This window comes from Falco naumanni, chromosome 3, assembly GCF_017639655.2.
Source record: "Falco naumanni isolate bFalNau1 chromosome 3, bFalNau1.pat, whole genome shotgun sequence".
NCBI classification, from domain to species: Eukaryota; Metazoa; Chordata; class Aves; order Falconiformes; family Falconidae; genus Falco; species Falco naumanni.
The window spans coordinates 60,833,904-60,853,276 of NC_054056.1; the positions used below are offsets into that span (position 1 = coordinate 60,833,904).

The 19,373-nt window shown below is 38.6% G+C and overlaps 1 protein-coding gene across 4 annotated transcripts in view; it reads right to left on the bottom strand.

Annotated features, from left to right (window-relative positions):
* Positions 1-19,373, bottom strand: part of ANKRD12 (ankyrin repeat domain 12) — a 65,838-nt gene that overhangs the window by 11,490 nt on the left and 34,975 nt on the right. For 3 of the 4 annotated variants that reach the window (XM_040588408.1, XM_040588409.1, XM_040588410.1), the window contains 5 exons: positions 17,129-17,275; positions 15,928-16,128; positions 11,969-12,111; positions 10,234-10,381; positions 1,883-6,585 (listed from right to left, as the gene is read on the bottom strand). In XM_040588408.1, coding sequence (XP_040444342.1) covers positions 1,883-6,585; positions 10,234-10,381; positions 11,969-12,111; positions 15,928-16,128; positions 17,129-17,275 — 5,342 coding nt within the window. Of the gene's footprint in view, positions 1-1,882; positions 6,586-10,233; positions 10,382-11,968; positions 12,112-13,223; positions 14,607-15,927; positions 16,129-17,128; positions 17,276-19,373 lie in introns of those variants that run through there. The other variant, XM_040588411.1, reaches the window with a different exon arrangement.

Sequence of the window (19,373 nt, forward strand, 5' to 3'; positions counted from 1 at the left end):
TACATATACTGCCATTTATGACAGGGAAATGAATTCTACTGCCCAGGTAGAAGTGGGCCAAGGAAAAATACATGCCATGCTTCTCCACTTTCTGCTTATCCCAAATTAAGCACTGAAGTGTGATGCCAAAGCAGTAAGCTGCAGCTTGGAAACAGTATGTACTTGACTAGCAGCTGCTATATATATATAAAGAAAAAATAATCAAAAAAATCTCTGCTTCCAGTGATAATGATACCTTTCAGAAGCTGCAACAGCTACTGAGAAACCTGTAGCCTGGGGAAGGCTGACAGCCTGGTACACTGTAGCAAAGCTTACTATACATCCTAGTTCACTTACAGACCAAGTAGATGTGGGTCAGCTTACCCACATCTTTCCTCAGATTACAAGTGATCTACTAACTTCAAAGAACCGTGGTCACCATCAAATAAAAGAACTCACTTCACATTAAGAGGATATACATTAATTCTCTTGGGCAGACATAGCAGGCACAGTGGAAGAAGAATGAGAGGAAACAGTCTATACAGGGGATTATGACTACCTCTGGAACGAAGCATGTTCTTACATGTATTAGATTCGAGTTCATTGCTTAATCAAAAGAATCTTCAACTCTACTGGAAAAAGCTAAGGCAACATCCTTTAGCAGGGGCAAGTTATCTTAAATGGAGTCAACGTAACTAACCTATTCAGAAATAGAGAGGCTGAAGACTGGATGCTTGGCTTGTGCTTATGAGATTTCATACACACAAACAGCTCAAGTTTAGTAGGCATTTTTGCCACGCAAGGATTAAGATATTCTCCCCAGTCGTCCTAAACAGACTTTTCCTAACTTGATGCATGCTAAGGAATAGGCATACAATCAACCGCTACTAAATTCTGACATTATGAAGCTACTGTATGTCAGCCAAAAAACTGCTTTAGGAAATAAAATATGTGTTTTTAGCCTATTTCAGGTATTACGTGTGTTAAGTTAAACCATTCAAACAGGTTTAAGCTAATATGTTTTACCTCAGAACTAGAGCATTTTAAATGGGTCAGATAATAGGTGGAGAAATAGTAAACCTCCTACTCCCAGAAGTAATAGTTCTTCAGAAAACCCTCAAGAGCAGTGACCGTGTTACTGTGTGACACCTTGAGGGGCACCTCCATAGCGAACAGCAATATTAACTGCATTTAAGCCAATTATGTTCTGCATGGCACAGACCTCCCCCACAGCTGTCATCAGACATATGCCCAATATGCTCGTGTCAGAACTACAGAGAGCCCAGAACTGAACAAATGCCCCTAAACTATGGATGGCCTTCAGCGAAAAGGAAAAGAATTTCACATTATTAAACAGAATTCAGAACACTTTAAATCGATAGATTACAGAAGTTGGGACACAGCAGATTACATCTGCTGCTCTTGGGAGTACTAAGGAGAAACTGAGATAGCTAGCAGGTACTTTCCTACTTAAAACTTTTGGCGAGGGACTTAATATTTTGAAGCACTGCACATCCACACACACACCCCGCCCCAAATGTGACAGCTTTGAAGAATTAGTATTAACCAAATTATTGCCAGCAGAAATTCGGAGAAGCTCTCAACAACTGACTTCACTTTTGAGAGGGTAGGTATTAGTGTAGTAAATGCTTTGAAATACAGTATTTGTCTATGTACCTTTTACAAGTGTCATACATGACTGTTCATCTTACAATGACTGTCAAACCACTGTTTTTATTGCCACTGAATGGGGCTTTTAAATATGACATTACTGGTCAATATTAATTTGACATATACTAAGTTACTATTTTCAGCATGAATATTCAGAAGCAAGTTAGGAAGACTATGAAAGTTACAAAACTAAAACCAAGACATTTACTTATTTAAAGACCATGTTACTTACAGTTGGGATGCATATCTTGCTCAAGGGATTGCCATCCAGCAGGTATGAGCCGTTGAAGGTCACGTATTCATCATAATATTGAGGTGCCTGGGGAATAACACTGCACAGTAATTTACGCTTCTCTTCTATTTTTTTTCTTATGTGCAAGTACTCAAAATAAGGGTTTGCTCTCTCAGAACTGTATGGCTGAATCTCTTCAAGTTTCAAAGAATCAACAATAGCTGCCAGTGACTGCTGGGTTTTCTCCTTAGCCTGCAGTAAAGAAGGGTTCACTTGCACAGGCTGAGGCACACGTGACACCTTTCGTTTACGTGGATGATGTACCTGAGCATCATCCTCTTCAGTTAATCTAATCCTTGCTTTCATAGATGCTGACGATTCAGACTCTTTTTCTGATGTCTGCATGCAGCCAAGAGGATTCTGCTTACCCTGGTTAGCAAGCATATTTGCTCTGTTCCTCGTGATTCTTTGAGGTACTTCTTGTTGTTCCACCTTCTGATCCTCCGCAATTTCTTCTTCTAGTTTAACTATTTGGCTGTATTTATGCACCTCTTCCTGTGTAATCTGTTGTAAACTATTTTCCAAATTAGATAAAGAGGAGTACTGTGGTGAATCATCTGTCAACACATTTTCTCTGTCTGCAGTGCAGGGTTTTTTATTAGCCGATTCGTTCATAATTCCCTTTGACATTCCTGAACTTAGTTCACAGAGATCAACATCGCCTTTACTATCAACAACATGCACTGAAACCAACTTTTCTTGTTGGCCTTTTTCGTTTCTAATGTCTGAAGCATCTGCTGTGTTACTATCCTCTTCACTCTGAGCATTCTTACAAACAACTTTACTGAATGTGTATGAATTTACAATTAACTGTGAATTGCTATCACTTTCAGGAATATCTTTTTCTAACGGTACTGTAGGTAAATCATTCACCCTTTCATTGCTCTGTAAAGTATCCTTCACAGAGCTCTCGGAAAGTACAGCAATGGGTGCATCAGCCGCCTTAATGTTTGAAGGGAAGAAAGCATTTTCCAGCTCTCTGGTACTAGTAGCATCTGTCTCCAAAGTAGAAGTTGTAGTTTGAACTGGATTTTGTTGTTGTACAAATGATGAATCTTGACTGCTAATGCCTGGTAAAGAAATGTGTTTAGACACATCTGGGAGTGGCTGGATAGGTAAAGAATAAAGCGACTGTGAAGGCAAAAATGATGCAGATTCTTGAGAACTGGAACCTCCCTTAATTTCAGGATGCTGAGGCAAAAATTCAGATACTTGTTGCTCTTTTAATGTCCTGTTTTCAGAATTATGCACTGCTGTAACACTGTTAGTATCTTGTTCTGATACACCATAACCTGAGCTGTTAAACTCATTGTTTAATGGATTAAGTCCGTCAAAAGGCACATCCCACGGTTTGGTTTGCTGAGTCACACCACTTTGACTACATGGCTCTAAATGCATATTACAGTCTTCTGGAGGGCCCAGCTGAGCAGTATTTTTAATGGAACTTGTACCCGTTGTTGCTTGCTTGCTGCTAACAGCTGCAGTTGGAGACGATGTAAAGTTCGACTGCAAACTAGACATACTACTTTGACAATCTCTTTCAAGCACGTTACATGGCAGTTCTGGTTTAGGAGAAGTGCTAGCATAAGTCTGAGCTGATGGAGGAGCATTCTGATTATTTTCTTCTGATGCTCGAGGCTGTTTGCTGTGTTCAGAAACAGCAGCAGGCATGCTGCATCTTCGAACCTCTACAACAGGTCTACACTCATTTAAAACCAGTTTAACATCTTCAACAGATGCTGATCTAATGTACATTGGTGGAAGCCTGTTTGCAAAAGGTGGCTTAACGCGATCTGGCAACTCGGCAAGACCATCGGTCTCTTTTTCAAGAAGGGCTGGTGATTTGGCACTTGCCAAAAATGGTGACTGTGAAAAAGACATTTGGGAATCTGAACCTTCTAGCATAAAATCTGAATCATATTCGAGTGCAGGCCTTGGAGTAGTTACTGTGGTATGGCAAGAATCCTCAGAGCTTGCAACTGAAACCATGGACACTGATCTGGAGCTCAGACTTGTCTTTTCACTTTCTAATTTGGGGGATCTATTTGAATTATCTGAAACCAATGAAGGCTTGATAACATTTACGGTTCTGGTGTCTACTGATTGTGATCTATTACTTGTGGCGTCTTTCAGCTGTTTTTCCTTTACACAAACATCTGGCAGCTCTGAGCTTTTTGAACGAATCAGTTCTTTGCTTTTTACTTCAGCTAATGAGTGTTTCTGTTTTTCTTTCATCTTGTTAAGTTCTGAACAAGTACGGTTTCTTAAACGTTCCTTCTCTTTCTGCTTTATTTTTTCTTTATGTTTTCTATGCCACTGCTCTATTTCCAGATCCTTAAGGCTAAGCATTCTTTCAAAGCTAGTTTGCATTAAATCATCATTGACTAATCTTTTTTCTTTAGGTCGAGCATCTTTTGGAGCAGGAGCTGGTTTAGGCTTAGGTTTCTCATGCTCAAGTTTTAGTTTTAGTAAACTACTTTGATGCAGTTTATCTTTATGCTTGTCTCTCTCTTTATATCGGTCTATATCTTTATCTTTTTTGTCTTTCTCTCTACCATCTGGAGTTTTCAACAAATCATCTTTTGGTTTTTCTTTCAGAGATGACAGTTTGTCATGCACTGTTTTATTACTTTCTGTAATACTGTATCTCCTTTCCTCTTGCATGTGTTTTGAGTTTGCTGCTGTTGAGATCTCCTTATCTTTGGATTTGTCTTTTTTTTCAAATTCCTTTTCTTTGTCTTTAGTTCTATTTTTTTCTGATTTAGTACATTCAGATTCTTTTTCACACTGTTTGACTTTTCTTTCAGTACAGTGTTTTTCTTTGCTTTCAGCCCAATGCCTGTCTTTATCAGCCTTTTCTTTATCATGCTTCTTATCAGTTTTTTCTTTATTTCTTTCTTTGTCATCAAGTTTTTTAAGACTACCTGTGCTTTTTATCTTATCATTTTCCTTAGGGCATCTTTCCCCTTGCTGGGAACAGGGCCTCTCCTTTACTTTTTCTGTATTTTCATTTACTTCTGCTTTTTCTTTCTCCATCTTGTATTCATGTCTTACCTTTTTCTCTTTTTCTCCATTTTTTCTTTCTATCTTTTCAACATCTTTTTCTTTGGCCAAAGTTCGCTTTTCAGTCTTTTCTTTATTTTCCTTTAAATTCTTTTCCTGCTTTTCAGTATCTGTTTCTTTTTCTATTAAATGCATGCTGGCTGCCACATCTTTAACACCAAAGCAGAACAACTCCATCTCTTTATCTGCAAGCGTAACTTCTTTTTCTTCTTTTGTATCTTTTAGTTTTTCATCCTTGAGAAACTTCTCATTTTCCTTTTTGTTCTTCTCTTTCTCTCTCTCCTCTCTAGCATTTCTCTCTTTCTGGATCTGTCTCTCCTTAACCAGCTTATCTTCTTTTGCCACAGCTTTTTCTAGCTTTGATTTTTTGTCTGAAGAAAGAGATTCATGTTCTGTATTTAACAACGTCTCTTCATTTTCATCACTTTTGAAAAAGTTCTCTTTCCAAAATTCTCTGTCAAACTCAATACTTCTTTGAACCTCTTTAACATTATCTTTATGTTTATGTTTTTCCTTCTCTCCATCCTGCTCTTTTTTGTGCTTCTCCTTTTCTCTTTCTTTGTGCCTTAATTTATGCTTTTTCAGTGTTTTACCCTCCTTGTCAATCTTTCTCAGAGTATACTCTGAATTCTCCAATGTTGAGCTATTGTCTTCCTCTTTAATTTTAGGACTAGATTTTTCACCAAATTCTAAGTGAAAATCTTTCTGATGATGCTTGCTTTTATCTTTGTGCTTGCAAGACTTGCCACTAGAACTTTCTACTAGATATTCAGAATCAGTGTTGTGATCATACCGAACTAATTCTGATTGCAATGTTATTTCAGAACCTCCTGGTGATAAGCAAGTTTTGGTGTTTTCTTGCTTTAATGGTGTTGACTGCTTTTCGCTTAATCCACAGGGATGCTTTGGAGATTTGCCAGCAGTGATATGGAACAGATGTAAAGAAGAATCTTCTTTTGGGGTGAAAGACTTCTTAAAGGTTTCTTCCTCTCTAGTTTTATCTAAAGAATCTAAGCCAGAAGTAGCTATATTTGTTACTCTAGCATTTTCTTTTTCTTGCTTTAGTTCCTGATTCTCTTTATTTTTGCTCTGATTTTTTACTTTCCTTTTAACTTTGCCTTTTTGCTTGTGTTCATTTGTAACCATATATTCTTTCTTCACTCTTACATCAGAACTTGATGTCTCTGAAATAGAGCAAGGAGAGACTATATTCTTGTCCTGAAGTACTTCTTCATCTGAACTTTCAGAACTTGAATACAGAACTCTAGATGGTTTCTGCTTTTTGCTTTTAAATGATTTTGAAAAGACAACTTTTTCCTGCTTCACAAATAAGCTGTTCTTCTCAACTTCTGTCTCATCCTCCTTCCTTGGGTCTTTTCTAAGAATATGTTTGTCATCAACCATTTTTTTCATTTCCTCTTCATCATCATCTTTAAACTCATACTCATCAAGAGCAGATGGAAGTGGTGCCTTACTAGGGACCATTTGTTTGCTGTCATTAGCTACAGAGTCCTTTTCTGCTTCTGAATCAACATTCGCCTCTACGCTAGAAGGATTTACAGATGGAGCTTCTTCAGAATCTAGAGTAAGAAAAAAACATTGGTTGAATATTGATGGAACATTCTTCACACTTTACTCAGGACAAAATAGTTCAGTTCAGCAGTCATAGAAACACTCAAATCACAATAGATCTTCTCTCTGGAATTAAGCTTTTTAGGAGAAAACAAAAGGTCATGAAACCAAAGTGCTCCCCACACTTTACAGGTCTCACTCAGGTATGTAAAAATATTAATTAGCGTTTACATCCCCCAATCTAACAAAAAACCAATGCACTTTAAATTTTGTAAACAACATCTATTGTGTGTAATTCCTGCATAACATGACTCTTTCTCAAGGACATCTTACGATGATGAGTCACTCTTCTAGGAGGCAATTCATCAACCGTTACGCTCTCTAATAACTAAACTATGTTACTCTACATGAATATTCAGTCATGTTTCAATGGCAGATAAGATTTTACTCTTAAAAGACAAAGAGCTGCTTGTGTAAAGAAGTTTGCTCATGAATCTTTACGCACCCAATATGGACAGCCTAAAGCAGACCATGCTATAATTCACTGCAACTGGTCTCTGCTGTATGAGTGCACAGCATGGAGCAAGTATATTGTACTGGGTATCTTGGACTTGGAAGTCAAAATGTAAACCTCTCAACTGTTGCTAAAATTACATTTTAAGAAACATTATGAAGTGTTATCACCACCTGATCACACAAAAATCTAGACCTCAAAAAAAATCTTTAAGTAGTATTTCTGGATGTATTGTTCCCTCCAGATAAGGTTCCAAATCAAGCCTCTTCAGCTGAGTCTATCAGTTTGCTTGTTAAAAGAACTGAGTATTGTATTATTCAGTACCATGGACTAGAGATTTGATGTACTGAAAAAAAAGTAACAGATGAGTTTGAAATAATAGTGTAAGGGAAGTGATGAAGCAGTTTCAATGCATCAAAAGTTTGAATAACAAAAAAATAGTTGTTCTGCTGCAAGATTCCCCCTCATGTCCAGTAAGATCCAACTGCCAGTACATGGTGATTAAGACACATACCTTGCCAACAGGCTTCTCAGCTCTTTTTTATTCAACAACACTATCCATAAAATAGATGTCAGAAGTCTCTATTATCTTCTATGTTATCTGATGCACCCAGAACATATTACTAGTTTTGTGCTACCAGCTTTTTATATACATCCCTCCTTGCCCATACTATACATGGCATCATCTTCCTGCCTTAACTCTAACCACTCCTTTCTCTGTGGCTTCCCTTCACCCGTTTCCTACAAGGTAGTTGGTGCTTCTCTCTTCCATATCCCTATTTGCTTTGCTCTTAATAGTCTTTCCCCGTTCCAAACACATCAGGGAGCTTACTCTTTCATGACTAAAGATAAAGCAATGGAAGTGCAAGAGACAGATCACCTATTATCTAATCCTGACTCCTTGAGAAACTACAGAGAACATTCTGCTCCTCTTGGAAAGCAGCCCATGGAAACTAAGCAATACCCTGCACTGACACACACAACTGTTGAGGAATCAATTGCTAAATAGTAACAAGTTTCTATTTGGCATATATAAAAATATTTTTCTCAGATTAATGATGTAGCTAAGCTTAAGTAGATTCTGTGGAGCAATGCTGTGACTGTCCCTTAAAACGGAATTACTATGCATGTATTTCAGATTATTCTAATGCCAAAAAAGTTAACGCTACATCAGAACATTCACTAGCTCTACATAGGACAACATGACTTTTTTATTTGGCTTGAACTACAGTGAAATCTTGAACAGAAAACATTCCTAGCCATTTGTTTTTGATTTTTTTTTTTTGTTAATTTGTTTAGTTGGTTTGGTTTTGTTGGGTTTTTTTTTAGTTTGGTTTTTTTTTTGATTGTTAGGGGAAAAGAAACTGACTTTAACATTCATGTGACACCATGCTCTCCCTCCTGTTATTTTCAGGATCACAGAATGGTTGAGGTTGGAAGGAACATCTAGTGGTCATCTGAGCCAATGCCCCACTGAACCAGGGACACCCAGAACCCGTTGCCCAGGACTGTGTCCAGACAGCTTTTGAGTATCTCCAAGGACAGAAACTCCACAGACTCCCCCTGGGCAACCTGCGCCAGTGCCTGGTCACCCTCACAGTAAAAAATGTTTTCTGCTGTTCAGAGGGATCCTCCTGAGTTTCAGCTTGTTCTCTTTGCTTCTGGCCCTGTCACCGGGCACCTCCACAAAGAGCCTGGCCCTGTCCTCTTTGCGCCCTCCCTTCAGGTATCTGTGTACACCGGTAAGATCCCCCTGAGCCTTCGCTTCCCCAGGCTTAGCAGCCCCAGCTCTCTCAGCCTGTCCTCGCAGGAGAGATGCTCCAGTCCCTTCAGCAGCTTTGGGGCCCTTCACTGGACTCTCTCCAGTATGTCTATGTCTCTCTCATAATGGGGAGCCCCTGAACTGGACCCAGCACTCCAGCTGTGTCTTCACCAGTGCTGAGCAGAGGGGCAGGATCACCTCCCTCGACCTGCTGGCAAGGCTTCTCCTGGTGCTGCCCAGGACACCACTGGCCACCTTTGCTGCAAGGGCACACTGCTGGCTCATGTTCAACCTGGTGTCCACCATGACCCCTACGGCCTTTTCTGCAAAGCTGCTCTCCAGCTGGTCAGACCCCAGCCTGTACTGGTACCTGGGGTTGTTTCCCCCCAGGTACAGGACTTCACATTTCCCCTTGTTAAACTTCAAGAAGTTTCTGCCAGTCCATTTTTCCAGCCTACTGAGGCCCCTCCAAAGGGCAGCATGAGCCTCTGGCACATCAGCCACTCCTCCCAGTTTAGTGCCATCAGCAAACTTCCTGACAGCATACTCTGTCCCAGTCATTAATGAAGATGGTAAAACACGACTGGACGCAGTACTGACGCCTGAAGTACACTGCCAGTTACTGACCTCCAACTAAACTTTGTGCCACTCATCACCATGCTCTGGGCCTGGCCATTCAGCTAGTTTTCAATCCACCTGATTTCTTTTACTCAAAAGGATCTGAATTCCTGAAGATTCTGTGAAAGCAGAATGAGAAGTTGCTCCCTGCACTCAACTTACTTGTTGTCAAGAATCTTTTGCTTCCAAGGAGAAAACAGTTCTTTCTGTGTCCCAAGAGGTGATACCTGTACCATAATCTGCAGAAATACAGCTGGGGCCAAGAATTACTGCCTCCATGTAAGCAAGCTACTACCTGGTCACCTTCACAAATTTGTGATTCGCCCACTGGCAAGGATTTTTCTTTACCAAGTGTAAGTTTTACCCACGTGTGACACTAGCTGCCAACTCATCTACTAAGCACATGAAGCAAGTGACTTTGGGGATATTTTCCCCCAAGAAGACCTCTCAGAAACCACTTCATAGTATAATAAACATGATTTTTCTCTGTATCTTTCTCTGGAAAACCCACCATTCTGAGGTAGGGCTTATTAAGGAGAGGGGGACAGGCTTATTAGGCAGAGGGGCAGGAAAAAAGTCAGGATAAATATTTCAGATAAATCAACTCAAAGATTTGAAAACTACCTCTAAAAGCAGGAAACAACAATAGCAACCGCTACCTGCAGCAACTCTTTAATAGCTAATGTTATGCGAAAGATTAAAACCACCTAACTTCAGCCAAATTGATGCACCTGAAGTAAGCAATTAAATGGCTACTTGTACCTGAGCAACTGTCATCATCATCAGAGATGGGCACCTCCCTTTTCAATAGCATTTCCAGCTCTTCAGTTTCAGCAACATCAACAGGTCTCTCCCCATGCTTATTGGCTTGAAATGGATTTCCACCATGTCGAAGCAACAGCTTCACAATCTGCAAAATTAAATAAATTAACTTTCAGGTGTTCCACAATGTTACTTGACCACCATAAATATCTCCCATTGCACACGAATGTGGATAACTAATATGAGATCCTAAACTCCTACCTATGAAACTGAGACTGGAAAGCAAGTCTTCAGCAACTAGAATGCTAAGTCCAGGTATATGTAATCTGCCTGCTAGAAGAGGTAACAGGGAAGACTAAAGAAAGTTGTCCCTCTGTTACACAGGTGTGGCACCATCATAAATAAAAGCAACAGTGGCCTTTTGTTCTTGCTGTTCTAGCATTTCCTCAACAATTCATCTGGTTCCTCACCTACCAAGCTTGGTGCTCTTCTGCACTTGATTCACCTCCTTGCTCTGATTTTTATAGAACTTAACCCTAAGGAACAGGAAAGTTTTTCAAGTACTAGCAGCATTGGTTACCACAGCATTTCAGAAAAGCCCTGACAGAGATCCAAATATCTTAGTGGAAGAACAAACTACACCCTTCCCCAACTGAATATAATACAGCAAAATCATCAATTCCTGTAACATCAAGGGTAACTAATCACTGAAGTTACAACGATACCAAGTCCCTTCATTTTCAGCACAGCATCCAGTATGGGTTACTGGTTTTTTGGTCCTACATGTTAAGAATGGGGAATTTCACCAGACTGTGGTATGTTAACATGAAACTTCAGAGTTTTTCCAATACATAATGTCAGTGAGATGGTCTCAGATACATATACTGAAACCAGACAAGCAAGAGGTCCTGTTCTCCAAAAGTCTAGGTCAAACTTGCATAAAACTGTAGTAAAGACCCACTTTTGTTTAGATACCCATAAGAAACAGTTACTGAACAGTTAATAAAAGTTTCCCAATCAGATTATCTTAATTCACTTCTCTAGCTTTTCCAGAAGATCCTTTCAAACGGAACATCTTGTTTGGAAGGTATACTTGATTAAGGATGTTTTCTATTTTCTGCTTTATACAGCAAATCATACAGAGTAATGAAATAAAAGAGATCTAAAAGGAGAGTGGAGTCATTTCTGCATCTAGCAGAAAACTAGAACAAATTCAGAAAGAAATATAAAATACCTACAGTTCTCCATTTATCCTCTCTGCTAAGTAATTATTGGCAAATTAAAAAAAAATATTAAGAATATACATACATCAGTGCTCTGTGTCAAAGTCCATAAACAAAGATGTAAAAATACATGTAGGCTATATAGCTTTAAATGTTTATACATATATATATACATACACAGCACGTACTATTTGGATAGCTTATCCATAGCACTGTGAGAATTCTATACAGTAGAAGTCTTAAAAGAAAGTAATTTTAAGTGTTTTAGTAAAAAAGTAAACCTGAAACTTTTAAACATTTAAGAAAACAGATAGGGTAGAAAATATCTGGCGATAGAAGTAAAATGAAAATCAAGATGAAAAAGAAAATCAGAACAGCTTTAAGATGAACCCAAACCAGCAGAAGCAGAATTATAAAACCGTATGACAGCTATCAGGACAGTTAGGATTTGTTCTAAAGACTGTGCATTTCAAACCACTTATTTTTTCCCTTCCCACTCTCCCAGTACTCACATTTCTATGACCACTACTAGCAGAATCATGAAGTGGCGTATCATCATCCAAGCCCTGTGTGTTCACATCAGCTCCTGCTGCTATCAGGACTTTAGCAACATCGTAGTAACCAACATTACAGGCTTCATGCAGTGGTGTCCAACCTACAGTGAAGAGTAGTTAAGTGCAAGTTTGAAAAGCTGAAGATTTAAGTTGTTTTTCTTTTTCCTGTGCTGTAGATTTCTATTGCCTTGAAACATTTCAAACTCTCACACAGTAGTTGGCAGGAAGATAATGCCATCCATCTGATGCAAAACACATGCTTTATCAACTTCAAGCTTCATGCCAAATTCCAAATTTTACTGTGATTAAATTGAACACAGAAATCACTAATCAAATAGTAAAAGAAAAAATCTGGCACAAAATTCCCAGGCTAAACTGACTAGTGAGCATTTGAACACAGTGTTAGCTAATATATAAATAACATTATCCTATGTGGAAACAGTTTGAAAATCATACTAGTGGAAATAAGTATGGCAAATGGTCATAACCAGTGCTCCTACAGAGCCACTGACCATGTACCAGGAATCACTAGTAACATTCAGCAGCTATTAGTCTAGATAACAAGCTATTAATAAACATTGGCAGAGAATTAATTCCTGATATTTCCTAGAATATTAGTAAATTTTTTCAATTTTCATTTCCACATTGATTTTTTTGTAGCAGAGCCTCAACTGAAGACAATGATCAACCCACACACTATATTCCTTACCTCAATTCCTTCTCCACAACTTGATGCCTTCCACTTCATAGATGCCCTGAACTTCTACCCTGTTGCTGATGCCTTCTCAAAGCCCAGTTCTGGGAAGGCACTCAACTATAGTTTCCAGCATAACCAGTGCAAGTTTGGAAGAGTTTATTCACTTGAACTCTGCATGTAATAAGTAATGGTCTTGTACATCCATGAAGGAGGTACACGAAAACCCCAACCTATCTAATCCCTCAGTAAGGTAATTTCTCACCTTCATCTCCCACTCAACTTCTCACCTGCCACTCATTTAACTAAAAAAATAATAAAAAAAGGAAAATAAAAAAGCTTCGGCCTTATTCTACAGCAAAACACTTTTTCCTGATCTCCTTATACTAAATTCCCTTTCCAATTATCACCTGGGTCACTCACTTCCAATAGTGCCTGGCTAACACCACCTTCTTTCCGTTTTCTTTTCCCCTTTCCCACTTTCCCTTCTTTCCCATCATTTTCCCTTTTTCCACTCACCCACAATGATGACACTCTTCTGCTCTCAGACCTCTGATCCCAGTCTTCTTTCCCCTTGTTAATTCTCTCCGTAACTCGCTGTTCTCCATGTTCTACTGCTTTTCCTTTCTATCCTATCACAATGTCCAGCCTGCCAACTGTAGCCCTGGCTTGCTCTCAACATCTGTTTCCTTTACTCTTGTTCTCACACAGCAGTATCATTCTGGCAGACAGCCCATGAGCAGTTACTTCCTCCATTACTAATTCATTTTCTGCTCCTTTAGTTCTGCCAAATTCTTAGCTAAAAAAGCCTGTAATTCTCTAAACTTCATTACATCCTAAACTCTTATTTTTCTCCACTAATGACTCACTGCTCAAATCCTCTCCCTCTTCTGACTTCTGCACAGAATGTTGAAGCTCAGCGACCTCTGCTTCTCACTTTGGATTACCAATAGAAAAGTATCTCACTTGATCCCAAAGACCTCCTCCAGAGTTTTGAATGAAGTCTCCAACGACTTGCTCCCAAGTGATTCTCAGAACAAGCTCTCAGCCATTCTCCTTATCCTTTCACCTGCCTTTAAAATTAGTTAAATGTCTGTACTAGGTTGGGCTGGGATGAAGCTACAAAGTTAACTTCCTTCGTAGCAGCCTACAGTGTGCTGTGCATTGCATTTGGGGCTAAAATACTGTTCATAACACACCAGTGTTTCTGCTGAACAGTGCTTGTACAGTGCCAAGGCTTTCTCCCTCTCCCTACACAAGAGGCTAGGAGGGGACATAGCTAGGACAGCTGACCCAAACTGACCAAAAGTATATTCTATACTATAAGATGGTCATGCAATAAAAGCTCAGGGAAAGGAGAAGGAAGGAGGGATGTTTGTAGTTACGGTGCTTGCCTTCCCAAGCAACCATTACACCTGCTGAGGCCCTGCTTCTCAGGATGTGGCTGGACATACGCCTGCCAATGGGAAGTAGTAAATTAATTCCTCTTTTCCCTTTGCTTGCACATGCAGCTTTTGCATTTCTCATTAAACGGTCTTTAATTCAACCCATGAGGGCTTTTTTCCACCTTATTTTCTCCCCCTGCCCTGTTGAGGAAGGGAAGTAAGAGAACAGCTGGGTGGGCATCTGGCAGCCAGCCAAGGTTAACCCACCACAACATCTCTTCTTGAAGCATTTCTATTCTCCCTGTGATTTCTATGGGCCTGTCTTACCCTGAACCTCCCCCTCCTTTTCTAAAATTGCTTGTCAACAAGTTCTTCTCATCTCCTCTCTCAACTTCTCTGAAGAGTTCACAGGCTTCCTTTCTCTTCTTCCTCTACATATCAGTCCTCAGCAGCCTCATCTTCAAGCACAAATTCAGCTACCCACTGCAAACCAAGACATTACTATTCTGTTTCTAACCTAAAAAAAATAATCAAGATTTTAGTCCATCTCATTAATAGCTAATTTTACCACATAGTTCTCGATTTCTTCCATGGTGGCTCGATACCTCAGCTCATCTCACCCATTCCCATTTGAGAGTATTATTCTCATGATAACCATCCAGACCCATAAACTGAGCATCTTTAGTAGGCTTTGCTGTAGGTCTAGTTAAAATTCTCATTCAGACCTTGATTATGTTTTTGCTTCTGTTATGCAATGCCTCTAAAAAACTTGAAACTACTAGTGTTGCCATCTACTGTCTAATGAATCTTATAGATGTCTCTTAGACCCCAACCCCACCACTTCTGCACCTCACCTTTATCCTCTGATTTGGCCTTCCCTTCACTCTGTTACATCCCTCCTCATCACCCCAACCTCCTTCTGTGCCCTAAACCTCTACCCAATACTCCAGCTCTTAAATCTTCAGCCCTTTTACACTAATTGAGGAAAAACCAGCAAGTACTGTAGCTTATGCCACTATGTAAATGCATTCAGTTCTGTGCCTGGCCAATCAACAAGTGGCAACTACTGAACTCAGAACTGCAGGTTCTGTCTTCTGTGAAAGCATTACTTTGGGGACCTCGCATTTGCTGGAGATTTTCACTACAGCATGTAGAAACTCAACTACTGTGAGTTATCAAAAGCAAAATAGGCAAAAGTCGGTCAGCAGGTTCAAAAAAATTGTTTAGGAGGTCTTACAGACAGACAGACCATAAAGGAAGATACCAAATCAAGGTTACTAAAAATATGGTACAAGTTACAACTCACCTTGAAGTTCATCAATCAGTGCTGAAATCACAGCAAATACTGACATATCAAAACTACCATTAATGTAGCAGGACTAGATGGCAAGTGTGAGCTGTATCACACTCATCTGCTTTGGTGCATATTTGCTGTCCCAGTAAGAAGACAGTGTACATTACAGCGCTACCACCTTCACTGTTCCTACACTTGGTATCTCCTCACACAGACTACAATTTTATTATCAATTACTGACTTCACCTAGTATAATTCTACAAAGTTCAGCAAGAACGCACACAATTTTTGTAAATACCTAGCATGCAAAGGCCCTGGTCAGAACTAAAACCTCCAGGTATCAATACACTGTTCTAGTAATATATTATTAGTGTCCCAGTACTACCACTGCCATCAGAAATAAAAACCATGACTTCAGACTATCTGATAAGTTTAAAGTTATATTTTTTCATTTGCATATAGCATGAACCAAAATTAAACATCTGATAACAACCTCGGCATTAATTTTGAATTTGTGCCATTAAAAGAACATGTATCAACTTACCTGCAAAATCTTTTACATTCACATTTGCACCTAAACTGATTAACTCCTTAACCTGTTTAACATCCCCTCGAATTGCTGCCATATGTAGAGGAGTTTCCCCTCGTTCATTTCTCTTGTTAACTTTGTCTTTTTGTCTTGAAGAAGAGCTTGATGTTTTCTTTTGTGTTGGTGTTGTTTGTAAGGGATGATTTAAGGTGGAATCTACAAAATAAGTTTTTAAATGGTCACTGCAAGTTATTTAATAATATTTTTACTTCACCTTCTTTTAACACTTGCACTCAAAGATGACAATAATCAGGAAATAAGTGTATACAAATAAAGGATGTATTTGACACTTTACACATATCAACAAAATGCCTCTCTGAATGTGCAAAAGGGTGTTTTGCAAAATGCCACTATTTTTAAACTAGGTTTCAAGAACAGATGACTTCTATCCAAACTACAAGGTTCACATACTCTGGTATAAATTCTGCTGAAACAAAGCATGATCATGAAAATTAGTATCTACCCTGCTTCCCCTTCCTCCAGCACAATTCCACTACATTTTTATGTAGTGGGATGCCAGTTTAAGGAATTACAATCTGTATACTATACTCTATGTACTTCCTCAGCTGTGCCAACCCAAATATTTTCCGGTGGGCTGGATAATTCCTTAAGGAAATGCAGCCATTCACTTTTAAATGCCAATTTAAAAAAAAACCCAACATTACAACTGTATAGCATACATAAGGTCTTTTAAATACAAATGGACCAAGGACAGTTTGAGGTTCCGAATTAAAAAGAAGGTGTCTCTCCTTTCCCATTAGATCCTAAGGAAACGATCCAGTTTCCTTCTAAATTAAAATCCTGCTTCAAATTCAGACAATGAGACAGTAGTTAAACTTCATAAAAAACACAGATAACACTTGAGTTTTTAAGTAATACACATGGAACAGTGTTTGAGAGGCAAACAAAAAAAATGGAAAAAAAGAGATTTTCAGATTTTACACCTATCATGCAAAACTTTGCACCTAAATACTGAAGATTTTTTTCATCAAATCACTCATCAATGCAAAGGAAGAGTTTTAAGAGAATCATGAATAATTTTTTATAATTTCAATAAAAGTCAAGGACTGCTGGAAAAACAGCAGGGTTCAGAATATTCGGACAGAACAGAATTAAACAGGCAGGAGAAAGAACACTGTTAACTTTGTAAGATCACCTGGACTGTTGTCTCTTGCCGTCATCTGCATGAGAAGTGCCATCTGTTTGCGCTCTGACAGAGGATAACCAAAAAGAATGCTAACTGGTGTTGATTTCTTATTTCCTGCATCCTTCTTCATTTTCTTTTTCTCCGGACCTTCCTTCTCTGGAAATATTAACATTTAAAAACTTAAACCACTGTTCTATTTGAACATTTTTCTAGAAATAAAAATATCCTTTTAAGGTATGTGAACTGGTAGTTGGCGGTAGGTGATAAGAAACAGAAATTGCATCTATAATTTACTGCATTTGCATTAGTTTTGGTTACCTGTTCTAATTGCATCAGGATACTAAGCTACTGAGTTAAAGCACTTAAAGCTGTAAGGAAGATTACAAAAAAAATCTAAAAGATGAAAAACCTGTTTCACAGCAAGAAGATTACATATGTCATAACTTTGATTTTCAGAGAATCAAGTCAGGTGCTTAAAAAATTCTGTAAGATCAGCTAGTCAACTTTCAGCCTTGAATACAGATCTGAGATTGCGGTCTATTCTACTTATCTCCAGACACCACGTTAAAAATTAGGAAAAGACTTTTTAGTATTGGTATTGTGTAGTTTGATAAAAGATGTATTTCTCTCAAGCTCATCCTGTTACTTCAGCTTAATTTCTTCTCCAAATTTCATATAATTCAAAAACATACAGCTATTTTATATACATAACTTCTTTCATCAATATTTATGGAAGTTGTTTAATATTTCATGTCCAAGTTTTGAACCAGAAGCTAAAATTACACATCTGAATAAACAAATCATTTCTAAAGTATTCAGTACCTACAAACTCTCACAGATCTTCAGATTGGTTAAATGTGCTCTGAAATCACACAATTTTTTAACATCTAATGAATTTAAAAACTGGAACTTTATTTGTGTGATTTGGAAACTTTGGCCTGTATCTTCCATCCTTTTAAAAAAGTTCCTCCTTCATTTTCCTGTGTAAAAGTCCCATAAACCAAAAGCAGGAATTTAGGTTAAAGTATGATAGAAAACAACTGATTTGTGATTTAAGTGGCTTTGACTAAATCACTTAAGATCATTAAACACTGCTCCAGTTAACATCAAACAAGTACAAACTCTCCATGCATGAAATTTCTTTTGGTACAACTGTTTCCTACAGATCTCCCTACTTGGTCATTATTGTTTAACTGTGTTTTCTAGAGACATATTAGTTTGCATTTATGTGTACTGAAGACCATTCATTTTGTGCAAAACCTTGTCTTTCTAGGCAACTACTCTTTTTCCGTCTTAACAACTTCTTATCAAACACAACAATTTATATCTTTTAGGTAGCTTACATGTTAGATCTGTAATGTCTACTTTTTTTCTTCAGAGCCTCTAAGACTACTACTTGAATAAAAACGCACTGGATGTAAAAGATGGCTCAAGGAACCTTAATAACAAATCAGGTGATTTGGAATTAGAAGTTTTGAAAGAGTTAAAAAAAATAATTCTAACCACCACTGTTAGGAAGGAATGGTCCGAAGAATATTCTAACAGACTCAACCAACGGAAGCACCATCTCCAAACCCTGAGCAAATAATTCTCCTGGTTTCCTTCCCTAAAAGCCCAGGTTCAGTATTAGGTTTTCCAGAGATTCTGCTCACTCTACTACATCTTCTCCTTCTGGAAGCCTCCCTACCTTCCTAACAGTCCTTTAACAGCTGGACAGGACTCCGCACCCTGCAGCCATGGGTAATCCCAGCTCTTCTCCAGGCTGGACCACTGACCACAAAGATAGGGACAGAATTCCATAATCATGTCTGTTGCCTGCTTTTTCTCCTCTGTGGCATGAGCCAACTCCCATAAAGCAAGTAAGAACATAAAACGAAGCTGAGCTCTAAAAATTACAAAAGAATATATAATAAATGAAAAGGGGGCTGGGAGGAAAGTTGTGGGACTGCTTGACCAGACTTGGCCACACTAAAATGCTAGAATTCGTCTGGGAATTGGTTGAGGATTGTTACTATTAGTTAATCCCAGTTGGCACACTGATCTTTTTAGCTTTTTCTGTAATAAGTTATTTAATCTTATTTTTACTGTGACCAATTACCACCTGATGAGACACTGTTCATCCATTTTAGTTAATCTTAGTATTTTGGGTTACACTACAAAACTTCTGGAAATGCAATTAAGCTAAGTTAAAGTAGGGGGTGGGGATTTTGCTTTTATTATTGTCCCCATCATTAGACTGGTTCCCCAGTTTCCC